Source organism: Oryza sativa, chromosome 3 (assembly GCF_034140825.1).
Source record: "Oryza sativa Japonica Group chromosome 3, ASM3414082v1".
NCBI lineage: Eukaryota > Viridiplantae > Streptophyta > Magnoliopsida > Poales > Poaceae > Oryza > Oryza sativa.
This window is the reverse complement of record NC_089037.1, coordinates 13918988-13940155: the sequence shown is the minus strand read 5'-3', so window position 1 is coordinate 13940155 and position 21168 is coordinate 13918988. Positions and strand designations below refer to the sequence as shown.

General features: G+C 44.2%; 3 protein-coding genes across 5 annotated transcripts; 2 read left to right on the top strand and 1 right to left on the bottom strand.

The window, feature by feature from the left end:
* Window positions 1-1844: 1844 nt before the first annotated feature.
* LOC9266295 (E3 ubiquitin-protein ligase DIS1-like) lies at window positions 1845-5565 on the top strand. Of its 3 annotated transcripts, none has more exons than XM_015772587.3 (4): window positions 1845-2068; window positions 3523-3746; window positions 4099-4485; window positions 4950-5565. In XM_015772587.3, exons 2-4 carry the CDS (start codon window positions 3549-3551, stop codon window positions 5268-5270), a joined length of 906 nt encoding a protein of 301 aa, XP_015628073.1. In that variant the 5' UTR covers window positions 1845-2068; window positions 3523-3548; the 3' UTR covers window positions 5271-5565. The 3 variants fall into 3 exon arrangements, with proteins under 3 accessions (XP_015628073.1, XP_015628074.1, XP_066164334.1); XM_015772588.3 differs by having other exon boundaries at window positions 3520-3746; XM_066308237.1 differs by having other exon boundaries at window positions 3507-3746.
* Window positions 5566-6987: 1422 nt separating this feature from the next.
* LOC9270430 (uncharacterized protein At3g28850) lies at window positions 6988-8020 on the bottom strand. The gene has a single exon (XM_015773499.3). It carries the CDS (start codon window positions 7903-7905, stop codon window positions 7294-7296), a length of 612 nt encoding a protein of 203 aa, XP_015628985.1. The 5' UTR covers window positions 7906-8020; the 3' UTR covers window positions 6988-7293.
* A 998-nt stretch (window positions 8021-9018) lies between these two features.
* Window positions 9019-11701, top strand: LOC4332868 (large ribosomal subunit protein uL6c). The gene is made up of 3 exons (XM_015773223.3): window positions 9019-9160; window positions 10111-10419; window positions 11196-11701. Exons 1-3 carry the CDS (start codon window positions 9126-9128, stop codon window positions 11530-11532), a joined length of 681 nt encoding a protein of 226 aa, XP_015628709.1. The 5' UTR covers window positions 9019-9125; the 3' UTR covers window positions 11533-11701.
* Window positions 11702-21168: the final 9467 nt, after the last annotated feature.

Sequence of the window (21168 nt, the reverse complement as noted above, 5' to 3'; positions counted from 1 at the left end):
TAAAATTTGAAACTTAAATCGAAAGTTTTCAAATCTAACTTAAAAAATTTTCAATCTGTTAGTAAAAAAATATCCAAAAATATCTTCAGAATCTTACCTAATTACTATCATTAGTGTTGGCATGTTTGGTACAGCTCCAACTCCTAAATTTAGCTCCAGGAGTTGGGTCTGAAGTGGAGTTGTGGAGCTGCCTAAACCCAGCTCCACAACTCTAGTTTATTTTGTGAGAGAGCTCCACCCAACTCCACTCCCAGTTTTGGTGGAGCTGAGACTGTTTGGCTGAGCTCCAGCTCCCGGAGGGGTGGAGCTGGAGTTGTAGCTGTGCCAAACAGCCCCGCGCTAGCGGCGCGTACGCGCTAGCTAAGAGCCCCCATTACTGTAGCCATCCAATGGATCAGCTCATTTTTACACTACAAATACGAGGCATAACAACGATCAAGTGCATGCACACCAGTAAATTAAGTACAACACCCCCAGTGCTGTCAGTCACTAGCTAGCTAGAGCCTAGAGCTGACGACAACGCGCCGCACGGTCCGCTTTAATTTGGCTCTCCGCAACGATCGACACGACGGTCACCAGCGACGTCGCGGGCCGGCGGCCTCGTCGTCGATCGGCCTCGAATTGTGAGTGGAAGCCCAACTACGTCGATCTCCTGAATTAGGTGGGGCCGTCCTCCCAGCTCTGCTCCTGCAACTTTTCTATGCCAACCGCGCCCCTCGATCGCCAGTCGTCAGGGACGCGGCTCGTCGGCATCGGCGTCGATGACTACGGCGTCTCGCGTGCGCGGCGCCCGTGGTCCTACCTACCGACTTAGCTAGTTAACTTGGTCAACCTGTCACATTAGCGGAAACCGCCTCCCAAACCGTTGAGGCCTTGTTCAGTTATGTCCGGATTCAATCCGAGCCGGGAATAACAAGTATAGTAAAAAATTTATGTATATACAATAAGAGACCGGGATTTATTCTGGGTCAGGAACAAATTTACTTATGATAGGGATAATAAGAGACCGGGAATCAATCCACTGGTTAAGAGGTGTTGAACTAATTCGAATGTTTTGTTGTCCCTATCATGTAAATTGGTTTCCGGCCCGGAATAAATTCCGGTCTCTCATTGTATCTATTATAAATTTTTTATTATACTTGTCATTCCAGTCCGGATTAAATCCGGGTGTAACCGAATAAGGCTTGAAGGAGTTGGTTTCCATCAGTTTTCAGAGATGAGGGAAGGAGGTGTTACACCTAATTTTGCGGTTTGAGACTTTGAGGGGATACATTATTTTCGGGAGCAAGACATGAGGAGCTCAAATCAGTTCCTTTCCGAACACAGCACACCCCTCCTTGACATGGGCCGGCCCAAGGCCCAGCACCTGTATCTGGTTACGGTATACTAAGTCTGCAGTTAAGTAATTAATTAATTATGGTATGTGATACTTTTCTCAATACGTAATAATGTTCACTTTGATGTTATTTTCATCCATACTATTTTTAGATAAAGTTACCAAAAATTTTAACTACCTTAAGTTTATTGCCAAATTTTAGCAAGTAATTATGAAATCTTGCCAAATTTTGGCAACCTTGCCAAAATTTTGACAACTTAGCTAAAATTTGGTAATGCCAAAACTTGATAAGGTTAAAAATGGTAGCAAAGTGAACAAGCCCGAAATGGTGTGTTAACCACTTCGGTTAATTAATTTCAGTACTCAGTTCATTAAATTAATTAAAGAAAGGCCGAATCCCTAGAGGTGGGGAACGGGTGGGCCCGCGCAAACGCCACGAGGAAGAAAGAGAGAGAAAAGGTTAGCAACTTTCACGGGACAAAAACCAGCAGACTAGTCAGATATACATATACTCCTCCTCAACAAAACAAAACAAAAAACGCGAGAAGAGAGAGAGAGAAGCTTTTAATTCGAATTCTCTCTCTCATCACGGCTTCTTCTGCTTCTCCTTCTCCTCCCCCCTCATCCCTCCTCCGCCGGTAGCCGCCGGCCGGGAGCGAGCAGCGAGCGAGACCGGAGCCCGCCGGAGCCGGTCTCGCTCCCCCCTCCTCCCTTGTTCGCGCCACCCCCGAGGTACATCCCGCCGATCTCTCTCTTTCTCTCTCTCGTTGGTCTGCTCTGTGATTTTTTTTTTTTTTGCCAAGGCTGTTCTTTATTTGGCACAGAGATTGTTTTTTTTTTCCTTCTTTGCGGGTGTCCGGTTCGAGTCCACGGGGTTTGACTCTGCCGGAAATGGTTCGAATGCGGCGGCCGGAGGGCGGAGGAGGGGTTTTGGGGGGCGTTCTTGGTGGGTTGGTTTGCGCCGAGTCTTTGTTAATTTGTTAGGGTTCTTGATCTGATGCGGCTTCTCGTTGCCGGGATGCGCTTGCCTCATGGCTGAATTCAAACAGGCCGGTCTCTCTCTCCCTCCCTCTCTCCCGTCAGCCGTGTGCTTTGACCGAGTAAGTTTTTGAACTTCGATTGGTTGAGCTGGGGGTTCTTGACTTTTTCTTACTCCACGAATGTTCCTTTTTGCACAATGGGGCTACTAATGAATGGAAAGCTAGAGATGGTGTGCCTAATGGTGATGTGCCGTCATTGTGTTAGCTCGGATTTGTACTGCGAATTTGCGAGCTCACATGCTCAGCTGATGATGTGTTGATCCAGGGAGTATATATAATTGGTTGGTAGAGTACTTGCTAGATTGTGCTCACGGGTCTCATTTCAAAGTTCAGTATGAAATCTTGGTTGTAAAGTAGTACTAGTGTTTTGTTAATCGTTAGGGAGTACTTCTCCTGCATTTTTCTTAATTTTTTCCCTTTAAAAACTGTAGGTGGATTTGTTATTAGTAAAGCTGATTTGTGCCAAATAGAAATTCTGTTTTATCCGCAGTAAGGTACTGTAAACAGTACTTGCAGGCACTAGGGTTTATTGGCAAGGTTTTCTATGTTACATTTTAATAAATGCCACCTTTTTCTTCGTCAAAAGAAGCCACGGTTATAAAGAAAAAGTGAAGCATTAATTGATGTAAATGCACGAACTACAAATTTCCACAAATATAAACCTTTTAATAAAATCCACAAATGAAAGAAAAATGCAGTTCACACACCAATCTCTTTCTCAAAATTTACACTTTTCTTATAACAGGTATGCTAAATTTTCTTAATACAAAGCATATACAAAACATCACAAGCACTATAGACATTCATGACATATCTGTTGCATAGGACAATATGCAGTATGAAGACCTGGCTGGTCAAAACTTCCGATGCACATGTGAGGCCCTATCCATGTGCTTTCTTGATTTCTGCTCCTTTATGGCCCTATCTCCTTCAAAGCCCTTAAACACTTCAACAGTGTCCAATCATACTATGAGACTGTATGGATATGGGCATATGGCTATACTTTTGATGAGGCAATGATTTTTTTTGTTAATAATAGTGTTAATAGGAAGTGTTGAATTGGTTTTTTAAAAGGAAGTATTTAAGCATTGAATTTGTCATTTATTTTGACTCACTAATAACACAGATAGTTCTCTTTCCTAGCAGGACCCCTTACAATATCTAGTGTATTTATGGCCTCAGTTACTTATATTGATGACTCCGGTTCTGAGGTAATTGATCCTCCAAAGACTGAGGTGCTGGATGTTACCGAACTTGCTGGTGATCCTGTTCCGCATTCACCAAAACCAAATGTGGTAGTTTCTAGCAGTGTGCGTGAACTGCTTGAATGTCCAGTCTGCCTGAGCGCAATGTATCCTCCCATTCATCAGGTGCACATATACCACTTATTGAATCTTTTTTGCACTTAAAAAGGATATTTTCTTGTATGGAAGTCACTTGGGAAACAAAATGCGTGTTTCATTTAATTGCATTGCTTTTACTATCTTGAATCCTGCTATCATATTTGTAGTCTGGCCTGATCTATTTGAACTTATCTAGATGATTTCCTGGTTTAAAACGGTCGTTCTGAGCTGCTTTTTCACATATGTTCTGTTCCACTACCAAATTGTTACCCATGTATTTAAGCACCAAAAAAGAAGTTAGCTAAGATAGTATGTACAATATGCACATTGTTGTACTATGTTGTAAGTTGTAACCCCAACTCTTTTTCTGCTAATGCAGTGCTCTAATGGTCATACATTGTGCTCTGGATGCAAACCAAGGGTTCACAATCGCTGTCCAACTTGTAGGCATGAACTGGGTAATATTAGATGTCTTGCTCTCGAGAAGGTGGCTGCGTCGCTTGAACTTCCATGCAAGTACCAGAACTTCGGGTGTGTAGGCATTTATCCTTACTACTGCAAGCTGAAGCATGAGTCACAGTGCCAATATAGGCCTTATAGCTGTCCATATGCTGGATCTGAATGCACAGTTGCTGGTGACATTCCATACTTGGTGAATCACTTGAAAGATGACCACAAGGTTGACATGCATAATGGCTGCACCTTCAACCATCGCTATGTCAAGTCGAATCCTCATGAAGTTGAGAATGCCACCTGGATGCTTACGGTATCCCCTCGTTAACTCCACCATGTTAGTTATTGTGAAGTATATCACTGATGTTTACTTATGCAAAGATTGGTTCACTTGTCTGCTAAGATAGTCCATATTTCTGTACTGAGTTTTATGAGCCTTTCTGTAAAAATAAACATTGGTTCACTTGTACAGTATGATTGCACTCTGTACTTTTCATGTCAACTGAGGATGCTGATCATGCAGCATAGTTATTGGTCTAAAATAATCTCTCACCTATGAAGAAACTATGCATCAGAATATCCATCTGCTTCCATTTCCAAAAAAAAAAAAAAAAACTTTGTCTGCTTTACAGCACAATAATAGCATTTGGACAGGGCTCTTGATCTGCAACCTTTTCTTGCTGCTTTCTAAGTGCAATATAAAATTAAGAATTTCCTTCTAATCTGTTCTTTTCCATTGAACAAAATGGACTAAGTAACTATAATGCTTCCATCTAGGTTTTCAGCTGCTTTGGCCAGTACTTCTGCCTACATTTCGAAGCATTTCAGCTGGGGATGGCACCTGTGTACATCGCCTTCCTGAGGTTCATGGGTGATGACTTGGAAGCAAAGAACTACAGCTACAGCCTGGAGGTAGGAGGCACTGGCCGCAAAATGATCTGGCAAGGGGTTCCCCGGAGCATCAGAGACAGCCATCGGAAGGTCCGGGATAGCTATGATGGGCTTATCATCCAACGGAACATGGCCTTGTTCTTCTCTGGTGGAGAAAGGAAGGAGCTCAAATTGCGGGTCACTGGGAGAATTTGGAAGGAACAGTGAAAATAAAATGTGAAATGATCTGTTCATCGTTCTTAACCCTTGCATGAACCTATGTATCATCACAGTGCGAGAATTATAGCCATTCATAGGCAGTGACTCTAAAATGAAGACTTGTAATGTTATTAGCTTGTTTTAGCTACCATCTTCTGTTAGATTGGTGCCTGTGGATGACTAGATGACAGTCATGTAGACCAGAGTGGCACTATTGTAGAATTCCTGGCAAACTTCTCTTTGCCTTGAACTGCTTGTTGAGTTGCCATTCTGTGGTATAGGGAAATCTAATGGCAATTCATGAGATGAATGTGTTGAACTCTTTTTCATGTTTCCAGCATATTTCTAGCTTCTTTGTTCATTCTTTCAGCATATCTCTAGCTTGTTTGTTCATTCTTTCAGCATATTTCTAGCTATGTTAAGGCATGATCTGAAAGTTCTTAAGAATCGGATATGCTGTAACAAATCATGGTGAAATGTCATGTAGCATGTACCATTTCCTTTTATCTTAAATGCTGCTTTTGAATTGGAGGGTGAATACCAGAATGATTTTGTAAGCTTTTTCCGAATAAAGTTTCAACTTGGTGTGCAAGATTAAATCGGGGTTGAGCACCCAGAGTAAATATTAGTAGAAGATAAAATGAAGTGCTGATTTTTTTTCTTAAAGAAAAAACAAGAGTTGAAGCGCTAGAATCAATAATTTGATCTGCATCATGTCCGGAGTAGTACTGTTTGTACGCTATAGGAGCAATAATGTTGTGCCCGTACGTTACTGCCTTCCCTTCAATTGTCTGCACCTCTGCACCCGTCGTACTACTGTGTCGTGGACGTGGCACCTTATCTGAAGGATTTCACAAAATTTGCTCATGGAAGTAAGGGTTAAGGGAGTAGTTTGCTTTGATGCCCAGATCAACTCTACCAAAATTTGGTATTGTTAACTCAATAAGTGTTTTTGATTTTTTTTTCTTTGCCCCATTTTTGCAAGAGGAAGTTTCTAGAATAACCAAATTTTGTTAATAGAGGCTGTTTTGGGCAATATTTGGATTGGCTTTGGTAGAGTTTGTTTTAGCAACAAACCAAAACAAACGCTAAAATCACACAAGTGACGCCAATTTGGGCTCACATGCATCATCGTGATTCATATGTCAGCGTTGCAATAGCCTGCTAATTACAGTCGTGAATCATGTACATCATATTTGATGAGAGAAACAATAAGTATGGTTCATTGTACACTAATTTCGTTAGGTTTAAATCCTATTAGGTTTTGTACACACTAGAAATCGGATAGACACATGTACAATCTCTACTGTTCTAGTTATCTTGAATGATACCTCATCTATGCCTTCGCACAAAGCTTGTCGAGTGGAGACAGATGTTGCATGGTCAAAGGATTAGCATTGTCAAAACTGGCTGAATGCCACTACATGAAGTTTCCATCAAACAACTGGAGGAACTGAACTGGTATTGCTGAAGATACAATGTTCCGTGAACTGCGCATTTGCAAACAACAATGCTACCATCTTAGAAGAAGGGGAAAAGGGGATAACACTACCATATGATTATACAACGGCTTAGTTAGAATGAAGCTATTGAATCGCATATCACTTCTTGCCAAAAAAAATGTTTTAATATTAACTAGGAGCTAAAAATGTGTTAAATCAGCTCGCATTATATTGCTTTGAAGCAGCTATCTATCTATCATCCTTGAAGTTAAAAGACAAACTAGTAGGAGACATGAACTGTATTCTGAATATACCAAACCCAACTATTTACATTGATCAAACCAGCAGGACTACGCACTGCAGAATATTTGTTACATTTGATACATACAAACCCATATAGGCTCAAATCCATACACTATAATCCCCAAACGCCGAACACTAAGCACCCAAATTGGTCATAATCACATACAATCCATAGGCCAAGAAATCAAGAAGTGTTCATCCCTTCTTGCCTCTATCTACTACTATTACCTATAAGCTATAATCCTTATATTAACATGGAAGATTTATTGTTGCACAAAGCTAAGCGATCAAGAGCAGCAATTGGGGCAGCGTACCAATCCGTTCTCGTTGCAGTCGCCGCAGCGGCGGGCGCATCCTTCCTCCTGGACAAACACCTTGCGGGATCCGTCGCAGGCGGGGCATGGCACGAACCGGACGCCCCCGCAGCCGCCGCAGACGAAGGCCGGGTCCTGCCCGGCGGCGCCCTCGAGGAGGCGGCGCAGCTCGCCGGCCTCGTGCAGCTGCCGCACCTCGTCGGCTCCCCCCACGAGGCGGGCCCCGACGAGGAGCTGCGGGAGGGAGAAGGGGCGGCCCCGCGCCGCGAGCAGCGACTGGAGCTCCCGCCGCAGCGAGGCGTCCATGGACACGTCCCGCTCGTCCACCGCCACCCGGAGCCCGCGCAGCACGGCGCGCACCGCGGCGCAGTCCGCGAACGTGCGGCGCACCCCGCGGAGCGACGTCGTGTACAGCACCACCGCGTGGTCCTGCTGCTGCGGATGATGCTGGCGCCGCGCGTTGAACGACGGCGAGCGCCCCTGGCCCTGGTAGGGGTGGTGGTGGTGGTGGTACGTCAGCGACCGGGACAGGTGCCTCGGCTTCTTGGAGAACGGCCCGACGGATCCGCCGCCGAATTCGTCCATCCCACGGCTACCGCCGCCGCCGCCGCCGCCGGTCGATGGCTAGGGCCGCGGCGACTCCGGCGAGAGGAAGGGGAGGGAGAGTTGGGTGAGCTATGTATTTTTGTGAATCGGAGTTAACGATGACGACGGCGAGGAGTAGTATTTGACAGTGATATTAATCGTGGTTTAGGAATAATGGCCTCTGATTATTATTCAAGAGTGGTCAAGAAAACAGCTGTAGTGTAGTAGCAACTTGCAGGTGATGGGTGGCTCGATTAGTTGAAACATTATTAAGCGCAATGGATGGGAATGGAACATGTGCGAGATGGTAGCGTGTACTCCCCTGTTGACACAACACTGTTGTTGTAAATTTGAATAAATTATGACTGTTTGGTCGTACATACAAGTTTCTCGTAATTATAATAGCCTGTTATAAAGAAAACGCAATGCTTTAGAACATATAAATAATAACTTTATAAGATTTTTCTACGGGGATTAATCCAATCGACGCAAATTATAGTAATGAAGTATTCTATTATGATAAAAGCTGAAAAAATTAGGTTTAAAATGCTCTTTTAGAAAATTCATGTATGTAAATTCATAGAAATTCGGGATGTGTGTCGCATTAAACCATCACGAACATGCCTGACATTACTGTCACTACACACCATGCGTATGATGCAATACCTATTGACTCCATTGAATTTTGGACTGCTATCACGTGATTATTGTTTATTTTGTTATGATTTATTTTATCATTACGTGTACTTAAAAGCATGGCTTATATTGTTATTATTTTTAAAAACATATATTCAAAAGTAAAAACAAACTATTATAACTTCTTGGCTTGAAACCCTATAATTATTTCTTCTCTTAATAACATTTTTAACTGGAGACCTCTCCTACAGTGGAATTGGTAAAAATAAATAAATAAATGACTACATATATATGGTATAGTATCTCTCGAGTCACACTTGACAGTGAGCTATTCACCCAGTTTTTAGAACTTTTTTTTTTTTCAAATTAACTGTAGTTTTATCGTGTGGCCCATGGGCCACCAAGCCCGTGTTGTATCGGGCCTGAAGCCCATGAGTCCGTGACGGCTTCTTCGCCACCTTCCTCCCTTCCATCGTTGTGGATAATGCGGGGAGCAAACGCCGCGCAGCAGGGAGATACACTGCGAGTGACCGGAGGCAGCGTCTCCTCCTCCTCCTCCTGCGGCTGCGTCTACGAGCGCGTCCATGGCGTCCCTCTCCCCTTCCCTCCACCTCCCTTGGTAACTCCCCCTCCTCCTCCTCCTCCTCCTCATCCTGCCTCCTCCACCCCGTCGATGCTGCTTCAGTTTTTTTTTTTTGCGCTGCCAAGAACCGGCATTAGTTGCTTTCTTGTTGCTCCGCCAAGAAATGGGGGATTTGGAGATGGTGCCCATCATCCTTAATTCAATGATTTGGATGCAATTGGCTTTAGGAGTATGCCAATAGGCCGTATTTAATTCCTAGGAGAGTTTCGATTGAGTGCAGTAAGTTGAGTCTCCCCGCGCCTGCAATTTGCAGTGATACACGAGTCACAGACAGGTCAGGGGCTTGGTCATTTTGTAGCTGAAGGATTGCAGTTTTGGATGTGTTTGGTTGAGGGTTCGGAAAATTTTCCAATCAGTTAGTGCAATGCGGCAGCACTTTGGATATAATACCCCTTTTTTTTTCTTGCTTTGATCACTAGTTGAGAACCTGGAAAAGTATGCAAATACCCTTTCAATATCTGAAACCTTATAACTTAACATCAGTGGTGTGGTAATGATTAACCATGAAATTTTACTTGCTAGCATTATTCTTCAAAAACATCATGGCCATGTTAACGGGCCAATACCGAGGGTCTAGATTTGTTTCAGAAAATCAGCTCCGAAGTGCTATTAACTGAAAGATTTAACTTGCCAAAAAACTTTTTAAATTAATTAGTTCATTATGGCATTATGCTATCACTCATAAACTGAACACCAAACAAAGAGCTATGTTGATACAAGTTCAGGCAGGAGAAATTGTAGGTTTCTCATTTGGTCTTTGAATCCTATCTTTCTAGCTAGTAACTACTTCATGGATTTGAATTATAATGTTTTACTAATCTGTCAAACTAAAATAATGCATTGGTTTTTGTTGTAAAGGGCAATTATTTATTTGCAATTTAATATGAAAGTTTTGATTGAGTGTTTATTTGTCGGAATTAAATCAGCAATTCAAGGACTGGCTTTGCTGGAAAGACACAAGGGATTCGTCTTCGTGTTATCCCTGCTGGCAGAGTTGGTTTTGTCAGAACAACAGTGGAGTGCAAAGAATCTAGAATAGGAAAGAAGCCGATCGAAGTGCCATCAAATGTGACCCTCACGTTAGAGGAGCAGTTTATTAAGGCTAAGGGTCCATTAGGAGAATTATCACTAAACTATCCAGGTGAAGTAAAAGTGGTGAAAGAAGAATCTGGTAAGCTGAGAGTTTCCAAGACTGTGGAGACCAAAAGGGCAAACCAGATGCATGGCCTTTTCAGGTAAGACAATTTTGCTTTCATTTTCCTCTGGTTCACTGTTCATAATGTACTGTACTATTTTATTGTTTGTGTTCCATACATTTTCCTGGTGTATCTTACTGTTTGTGTTCCATATATTTTCCTGGTGTATCTTTTTGTTTGTGTTCTATATATTTTTCCTGGTATTTCAGAAGTCAGCTACTTAAGATCTGTCAGCGTTTGTCACAAAGCATCATATATGAGCCATTGCTTCTTGCAGTGGAGAGCACCATGAGCATAGAATTCACATGGGCCATGTGTATTTTGATTGTCATATTACCAGTGCCTTAAATAAGTTGCATGTTTGCATCTCAACATGTTTTGACATCGGGATAGATAACCGCGGCCCTATACTCCCAGTAGCTCCTTCAAGGATGTGAACTCTACATTGCAATATGCAGCTTTTTCCTTTAATGTTTGCTGTTCTCTGACCTCGTGTTCGTGTAATCAATATTGGTGATGATCTTGCTTTGTTCTGGATCTTAGAAAAGTAAGCTATACACTTAACCGGTATGCATCAAACATAATTGAATAAACCTTGAGGGTTGAAAAGAAATTCCAGTAGATAAGAATGTTTAGCAACATATAATCTGAATTGGGAGAATACCCAGCTTGGTTAAGGCGTACTCAGTACATTTTTTATGGGATCGAGTGATGAAAGGTGTGATATGCCGATAAGAAATTATGAATTTATGATCTTGATGTGCCTTTCTCTATGCCTATTCCTCTAAGGACTCTGCTGCAAATATTCAATGCAGGACCCTGACTGACAACATCATCGTAGGTGTGTCAAAGGGGTTTGATAAGAAGCTTCAGCTAGTTGGGGTTGGATACCGTGCAGCGGTGGAGGGTAAAGATCTTGTGATGAACCTGGGATTTTCGCACCCGGTTCGGATGGCTGTTCCAGAAGGCCTGAAAGTTAAGGTGGAAGAGAACACCAGGATCATTGTGAGTGGCTACGACAAGAGCGAGATCGGTCAATTCGCTGCTTCCATAAAGAAGTGGAGGCCGCCTGAACCATACAAGGGGAAGGGCATCCGGTATGCCGATGAGATCGTCAGAAGAAAGGAGGGCAAGGCTGGGAAGAAGAAATAGAAACCGAGTCTTTGTTGTACTTTGGGTTTCATACTTCATTCAATTTTTTTTCCGATGTAATCCCTCTCTTATTTTGTGAAGAAGAAACCAAACCAGTAAGAAAGAACATGTTCTTTGGATCTTCCGTGACTTGTAGAGATGCGATGAAACATGAAACTGTTTTCATCAACACATGGTCTGCTTAGCGTGATTGCGATGCTACCAAGAACTCCCAGCAACATATATACATGATGATACAATTGATAAGCATTTGCTTTTTTTTTTTGTATATATATCTTTGCTGAATCGTAAGCGATTGTTGAGAACTGGTTAACTGATTCTCATTGTTCTGCAAACCCCAATGGATTAATCTACGGTCCATGTTATAACTACCTATCGCCAGTAGTTTCATCCTGACCGGGGCGCCAGAACACCGGCATGGATAGATGGACCTCATGCGTACCATACCTGCAATGCTAGGATATCATAAGTTCATAACAGCCACCATTTTTATTATTATTATTTGTTATAGTTTCGCATGAGAACGCGTGAAGCAATATGAGCTCTACCTCACATAGAATCTTGCCTCATATAAATGTTGCATATGATAAATAGTACTTACTATATGCTTAGTTTGAAGATATTATCATGATGTCATTTATTCCTTATAACAAGGAGGAATGAATTAGGAACAAATCGAGATGAAGCGAGTATAATTAATTATAAACAATTCGAGATAAGCAATGGTGAGGTGATATACGTAACAATGTTAAAATATTGGTCTAACCTATTTTACAGGGTGGAGTGTTAGATAGAGGATTCATAAATTAGGATTTCAATTTAAACATGGTATGGATTAATCTGATCTGCTTAACTGATGTCCACTCCATTTAAATATATTGAGGTAGCTTAGGTAAGGCAGTGAACGAATATAAAGTATCCTATAGACATGTCTATGTTAAGAGGAATGATTTAGTTTAATAAAAGATTGATTTGAGAAAGGACTCATATTCTAGAGGTGGGGTAATTTTTCTTTGTTGCATCGATTCTTCTCTCACTATACTAGCTTGTACACATTTTCCCATAATTTCTTTTCAAATGTGCTTATAAATGAAATGCGGCATCTTGGAGTAGACATATTTAGAGATCCAATCATATTACACTTGTATATATTTTGTATATCTTCGGGTTCTTTAGAACTGGTAGACAACCGAGTGGCTTAATTTACTGTTCATGCTCATTCATATACTAGCTTGTACACATTTTTCCATAATTTCTTTTCAAATGTGCCTATAAATGAAATCCGGCATCTTGGAGTAGACACATTTGGAGATCCAATCATATTACACTTATATGTATTTTGTATATGTTCGGATTCTTGAGAACGGGCAGACAACCGAGTGGCTTAATTTATTTGTTCATGCTCATTCATATACTTTTTGCATGCATGTACATTATGTGGTTTTGCCTGTCTGCTCACGTCTCTTACAAACGTTTTAAGATTTAGAGTTCATTTATTTGTTTTGTTTCGGTATCTCTTATATGCCTCTTTCTTGTAATAGTCGGGTTATAATCATCTTTTCTTTTGTTTAATATAATATATGCACTGATTAGATGAAAAAAAAAAGTTCTATTGCTGGTGCCTAACTGTATATAGACTTCCATGCGTATTATGCCTACCATGCAAGACTAGGGGTTGTTTGGTTCCCTCCCAAACATTGCCAAACTTTCTTGCCAAACCTAGCCAAATATGTGGCTTATAAATTGATGGCCACAACTTAGACATGGTTTGGCTAAAAAATGGTTGTATGACATGTGGGCCTTTGAATTAAAAAACTGTGGCATGTCACAAGTTTGGAAGTGAAACAAACATATATCTTAAAAAATGTGGCAAAGTTTGCTAAAGTGAGGGAGTGAACCAAACAGACCCTAGTAGCCGGTTGTTTTTCGTTTTTCTTTCTCACCTGAGAATGCATAAACCGTGTTGGCTCCATGTCAAACTAGGAAATGTGAATCGCATTAGCTCATGTTAAACAATGCAGATTTATCCAGGTTGACAGGCTGTTCATAAAGTCAATGTGAGGAGGCTGTTTTGATTGGTGTATCCAGGGATTTGATATTATAAATAGCAATCATATCGCGCTCTCGTTTTTTCAGAGTTTGAGGGTGGAGAGATGTTCTTCTCCTAATTAAGTTATGAGAGTGTTTTTGATGGTCACGCTGATATTAGAGGCCAACTGAAAAGTGCAGATTATGTCGTACTGCAATCCATCCAAAACAAGTTTGCATAGATATTTATCACACAATCAAATAAACACAACAAAAGCTTTTATAGATTGCCAAAATCCATGGTGGGATGTGTATCACAATATATGCTGTTAAATAATATTCCCAATTGTTTAACTCACAACAACTAAACTTGGTTTTGGAATTCCACCAAAACTAACAAACTCATAATTTATAATTTGTGCTCATGGATGGATGAAGGAATATAATTGCCAAGGGTCATCAAAACCGAGAAATAATTAATTTATAATTTGTGCGCATGGATGGATGAAAGAGTATACCTACCAAAGGTCAGTATAGTGAGTTCAAACTTCATTTAAAATATTATTATTTCTTTACTTATATGATGCTAGCTAATTTTTTTCATTACCTTTACAGACTAGAAGCAAGTTGTTTGTTGTTTGGCACAAATCTACATAGCAAGAGAATGATGTGAAATCAATATTCTTAACGATGAACGAAAGTTACTTCGTTGTATCACTAAATGTGTTACAACTAGTTAACTGGTTATTTGATATATATGTAGAATGTGTCTAGTTTGGACCGATTAATATCCACAGCAGGTTAATGAACCCATCAACATATAGTTTGACATCTTAATCTGAATTATAATTGTATATAAACATTTTTGTTGTTATTTACATCATTATAAATAGTTAATACATCAGTACATACACATGCATGCGTCACATTAAATTCATTTTCCCAAAATCACCCACGGTTTGCTAAATCCGTTAATGCATACTTTTGCTAACAATATACCTCATGTCTTATACTTATTGGAATATATGACACTAAAAAGTATTAAGTAAAGTGCACAGTCGGTCTCTAAACTTATGTGATTATATCATCTAGGTCTTCATATTATTTAAATAAGATTTAGATTCTAAAACTTGTTAAATTGCTTCATGCTATACGCGTTTGATGATAGGGTGCTACGAGTGGATTCCACCTATCCATTCGTCACGGTTAAATCCACATGCTTGTACTATGCAAGTGTAGACCAAGCTCCAGTGCACCATGGAGTATGTATGGGACGGGACCTGAGTTGAAAGCATATGAGCCAGGATAAATTTTCATCGTGATCTCGTATAACAAAACAAAACTAAGAGCCTCCTGTTATACATGCTCTAATGCGTGTTGCCTCTCGTGTTATATTTTGAAACGAACAGCACAAAGACAATATGATGTTTGCATGAACCCTGAAAGATAGTAGCCAGAAAAAAAAAACAGAAAAACAAATCATCATTGTCGACGGGGGATAACCGTAGATCGGATATAGAGGGTATTGGGGTACGCTGGTACGAGGATCTACGTAATACGACATCGAGCAGGCAGAAAACAAAGATTATACTGGTTCAGGCCCCTTGATAGGTAATAACCCTAATCCAGTTGATATGGGATTATATGGTGAAAACCACAGATTACAAAGAGAATAGTGGAACTCGATGATACCGACGAGATCATAGTCGAGTTGATTCGACTAGATCTCCCGGCGACTTGGCTCCTGTAAGCTCCGGCTTCGTAGGCTGTGGTGGATGTGTTGGCGGTAAGATTCGATGCCTTAGGTCCTTCCGGGGGGTCCCTTTTATACCGCAGGTCAACTGGTCTCCAAGTAGGACTCGGAGACATTGGACCCGACACGATACAATGACGACCCAGTTCTATCCGAGTAGGACTCCTTACATCTGTGGACTCCATAATGGAATTCCTTAACTTATGCCGAAAACGTCCGTATACGCGCAAGCATACCATATCTATATGTGACGTATATCGAAGGGTAGAGGGTATACCTTACCCGTAACCCTGACAGTAGCCCCCGACTTCTGCTTAAATGAACTCGTGAGACCGATCGCGACTTCTGATGTCGAAGTTGTCGTCGTTCTCGATGTGAGGACCGAGAGACGAGGAGTGATCGACAACGTCGGGTGAAGCTCAACGGTCATGAGTGAATTTAAATTGAAGTCTGAAAAACTGCTGCGCGTAACGGACCCATAAATTTCCGGCAGCCATCTCTCTCCTTTCCTTGGAATTCGCACCGTCGGAAGTATCCAATTTGAAGTCCGCCTGTTGAAAAAAAACTCTCCAGTTTCCAAGCGTTCCTCGTCCTCTTCGCTCCCGCAAAAACCCTAGCTAGCTCATCTCGGTCCTTTTTCCGGCAATCTCCGGTGGCAATGGATCTCGACAAGTCTACCTCCACCAACGCATCACTGAAGAAACTGCAGGAGGATGGCGCCCTTCCCGGTCGCGGGACCGCGGAGAGGGAAGTAGGAGGTACTGAACCCCAGCCTGTCCTGGGTCGCATGGTTGCGATCGAGGACTTTATTCTCTGCGGTTTTTTTCCTCCGCCTTCTGAATTTCTCCTTTTGGTCTTGAATTTCTATGGTCTTTCCTTGCTCCATTTGAACCCCAACTCCATCGCCTTCCCGAGTATTTTTACGCATCTTTGTAAGGCCTACATTTTGGTAGAGTCGTTTCTTGACCTCTTCCACTTTTACTATGAGTTACGCTGGATGGAACCTAAAAAGGTGTCCGGGTGTGTTGGTTTCCGACTTCGGGATGGCCTGAAGTCGCGATACATCCCCTTCCAGTGCCCCTCATCACGCAGCAAATGGCGGGGGAGGTGGTTCTATCTTCAGATAGAGGATTCGGATCCAGTCTTCGTTGTTCCTGAGGAGCAACCAGACAAGATTCCATCTTGGGCCACCAAACCCACCTAGACCCCATCCCTCCAATCTTTCATCGATATCGTTGACGACCTCCGAGAACAGGGGTTGTCGGGGTTTGAAGTCGCTGCCGACTTCATCGGTAGGCGGATCCAGCCGCTTTAGGCTCGAGCCCATCCAGCCTTTGATTATTCTGGGCCAGAGAACGCAACCCGGGTTTCTCCTCGGGGTATTTTCCTTTTTAGTTAAATTGACTCCCTTATGCGTGTGTCCTTCCCAACTTATCGGATTCTGGTCTCGATCTACAGGCTTGGACAGCGCCACCGTGGAGCGCCGCGTCAGCCAACTGATGATCAGTGGCCCGACAACGGCGAGCAACGTCCCCGTCCCCCTTTGCGAGAAAGAGGCAGCCGAGCGCGACGCTGCCATCAATGTAAGTGTACTCAGCGGTCTTTTCGCATTTTTCTTCCAAGATCACATTATGACTTCATGAAGCGTAGGCTCTCCCTTTGACTGATATCATCGGGCTGCTCGTGGACCATCAGGTGGCGGTGTCGCTGAAGGAGAAAGTCGCCAAGGAGGCGTCTGACACTGCTGCCGCCGCTGCCACAACGAGTGGCGGCAACGCTCCGAAAAAGGGGAGGAAATTCTCCTCTGTGGTCGGACACCGTCGGAAGACGCCCACCCCCTCGGTAAGTTCTCCTGCCCTTTGATCGCGTAGTCGGAAAACTTCCACCTCACATCATATCGGTTGTACTCCAGGCCTCGGACGCGTCTCCCCCACCTCCACGACGGCAGAGGCTAGTGACGCTTGGCGAGAAGTAAGTGGATGACTTTGAGGTCTTGTCTCTTCGTCAAACTGTTGCAGCCTGTTTCAGTTGCGGATTTTCGCAGGGCGGCATGGGCGAAGGCGGCGCAAGACGGGTCTAGAGGGACCTCGACGGATTTCGTGGTCGCGCCCAGGAGCCGCGAGGCGACACCTAGCGGCCCAACTAGCGATCTTGCGGCTGGTCGGGGTCTGCCGGCTGCCATTCTCACCTGGGAGGAGCTCCAGGTTGAGATGGGGCGCCTCCTCGAGGCTAGTGCTCGCGACATTGGCCGCGAGATTGCGGAGGCGAGGACGGCGGCGGCGTTGTCGGCGAATGAGCGCGCCGACCGGCTGGCGCACGATTTGGCGGAGGTTCGCGAGGACCTCCAGAAGATGGGGGAACTGGTGGCCGGCAATGAGCGACAACGGCAGGGACTCGAGCACCGTATGTCGGAGCTCGAGAACAACTTGTCGGAAATCCGTGGCTCGTTGCGGGTCACCTATACTGGACTGCACCAGCTCGCCGGGGAGTGCGGTATCAAGTTTACCATCCCGGCGAATCCCGATGAGTTCTCGCTGACGTCTTCTCTTGCGGAGCTGGCGGCGGCAATGGAGGAGATCCCCTCCAAGCATGCGGCCAGGATCGGAGAGGAGACGTCCAACGGGATCTATACCGGGGCGTGCCACGTCCTTGCATGTGTGAGACTGGCGCACCCAAAACTCGATCTGCGGAAGATCTTGGATCAGGGGGCGGCTAGCGACGCGTGCAAGGATGTGATGGAAGAAGTCGGCGATCTGGGGGAGTCTATTCTCCCACTTGTTGAAGAGTAGGATTTTGACTCTCTTGTACTCTTTAGTCATGCTTTGTAAAACTTTCGTTGGTTCCAACCACCTGTGTGTGTGCAGTCAGCGCCTTAGCTTTCTTTAGCATTTTGATCTTGAGTACTTTGTTGTCGTTTGTAGAGATGTTGATGTCGAGGATGTCCAGCAGCGCGGGCAGCCTGAGCTGCCAGTGGTCGTTCCGTTACTTGCGTCTGAGCCACACATGCCGGAGGGCGATGTAGCTCAAAATTCGCCTGTGGGAATGAGCATGGCAACGACTCCCTTAGGTTGGTTATCTTTGTTTTCATCTCCTTTATTCTTCCGTCTGGATCGACTTGATTTGCTGTATTCTCGGGAGAGAAGAGCAGTCTAACTTAGTCGTTTCCGTACTGAGCAGACCTCGAGAGTGCGCTTGCTGACCAGGATCGTCGCATCCAGTATTGGAGGACGAAGTTTGAGGTCGCGGAACTCGAGAGGACTATGTTGGAAATGAGGAAGGATCAGGCCGTGGAGACGCTCTGTGGTCGCGAGGTGTGGTTCAACTCGTATCTGAAGAGTTGTTGTACCTCCATGTTAAGAGTCTGTAAAGAGCTCCGAGTACCCCGTGGGGATCCCGAGGAATCGGCGGCTGGATACATCTCGTGGCTGAATGGGGCCTGCGCCCAGCTCGAGGGCATCAGCCAGCGTATCGACGAGGCCCTGAAGCAGGAGTGTCGTCGGTCGAGCCGATATGCCGGGGGGCATGTATTGGCTTGTATACGAGATCATCGTCCGTAGCTGCACCTCGAGTTCCTCCACGAAGGGTTTTCTCGTTTTTGGAGAACTCCTACGGAGATAGATGGCCTGGCGAAGTCGATGGCGCCACTGGCGGAAAAGGTCTTCCAATCTATGGACTGGCGTTGGCCTTCCTGGTAGTCTTCGTGTCCTGTGACAAATGTCTTAGGGGAAAAGTGTAATATAATTTTGGATTTTTATGGAATTGTAAGAAGTACTTGTGAAATAGAAAAGAAATCTATCTAACTAAGCTTTCTTACTCTGGATGTAGCGTGTATGAGTGTCTTCCCAGTTCGCGACTTCGATCAGTCGTTTGAGTTATACACTCTCCCTAGCCCCCAGCCTTGTCATCGGAGAATTCTTCTCGGAAGATAAGGCTCTTGGACCTTTGACCTGCCTCGGTTGAACAAGCACTGATCCTAGCCCCCAGCCATGAAGTTGGAAAATTTATTTCTGATTACACGGCTTGGTTAATACGCACGGCGAGAACTCTTACACGACTAGATCTTACATGGTCTTTCGTCTCTACAGGATCCGACAAGGCCTTATCGGCTCTGGGCGTCCCCAGCCGAAGTTCCCTTAGGTTCCTCGGAGGCCTTGTCAAGACGACGTAAAGGGACATGAGGATAGGTTTCAACACTATGTGTCATTTGGGTAAGGGATCATTGGGAAGGAACACTTTGATCGTAGTCTGTACCTGAAAAATAGGCTTTATTGAGGCTGTAAGATGTCTTACAAGTATGGATACTATTGACTTATACATAGAATTTACGTAATTGATCAATGTTCCAGGAATTTGCCAACTCGCGACCATTGCCGTCTGCGATTTTGAATGCGCCTGGCCGCAGAACTTGTGTGATCGTGTACGGTCCTTCCCATTTGGGTGAGAGCTTGTTGCGCCCTGCTTGGCTTTGAACCCGTCGGAGGACGTAGTCACCGATCGAAAGCGTGCATGCTCGGATGCGCTTCTTGTGGTAACAGCGAAGGGCCTGTTGGTAGCTGGCTGCTCGAACGGCAACTCGTTCGCGATGTTCCTCGAGTAGATTCACATCGTCGTATCGTTGCTCCTCCTGATCCTCATCGGAATACTTATGTACTCGTTTACTTTGATGTCGTAGCTCGGTGGGGAGCATGGCCTCCGAGATGTAATAGACTGGTCGTTGCACCTTCTCTCTCTCGACAACAATGACAGTGCTAACGGAATATGGCGTGGCGGAAATATAGAGAAATAATTCTTTATTAGGTTGGGGGCAACAAGTACAGGTGGATTTGATAGGTAGCGCTTGAGTGCAATGAATGCCTCTTCGACTTCCTGTGTCCATACGAATTTGTCTTGCTTTTTTAGCAGAGCGAAGAAAGGTTGTCCTCGCTCTCCCATCCTAGCGACGAACCTGCTTAGTGCCGCCATGCATCCGATTAGCTTCTGTACTTCCTTGAGTCTTGTAGGCGACTTCATGTTCTCGATTGCCTTGATCTTCTCGGGATTTGCTTCTATTCCTCTGCCAGAGACGAGGAAGCCGAGTAGCTTGCCCGATGGTACTCCGAACGTGCACTTCTCTGGATTGAGCATGAGGCGATATCGTTGGAGGTTGTCGAACGTTTCCCGCAGATCGTCAATCAATGAGTCACTTGTCTTGGTCTTGACAACAATGTTATCGATGTAGGCTTCGACATTATTTCCGAGCTGGTCGCTAAGTGCACCTTGGACCGTGCGCTGGAAAGTGTTTCCTGCGGTTATTAGTCCGAACGGCATCTTAACGTAGCAGAATACCCCGAACGGCGTGATGAATGTTGTCTTCTCCTCGTCCTCTTTCGCCATGCTGATTTGGTAGTAACCGGAGTAAGCGTCGAGAAAGCTCAACAACTCACAACCGGCTGTTGAGTCCACCAGTTGGTCTATTCGAGGAAGAGGGAAGTGATCCTTGGGACACGCCTTGTTGAGGTCGGTGAAATCGACACACATTCTCCATTTCCCGTTGGCCTTCCGCACCATGACTAGGTTGGTTAGCCACTCTAGATAGAGTACCTCTCTGATGAAACCGGCTTTGAGAAGTTTGTCGAGTTCTTCTCGTATGGCTTGTTTTCGATCTGGTGCAAATCTCTGCAGTTTTTGTTTTACTGGCTTGGCATCGGGTCGCACCATGAGTTTGTGCTCAATCACCTCCCTGGGTACCCCGGGCATGTCGGACGGCTGCCAAGCGAACACGTCAGCATTGTCGCGGAGGAAGGTGATGAGCGCGAGTTCCTATTTCTCGCCTAGTGATGCCCCGATCTTGACGGTCTTGTTGGGGTTGGCACTGG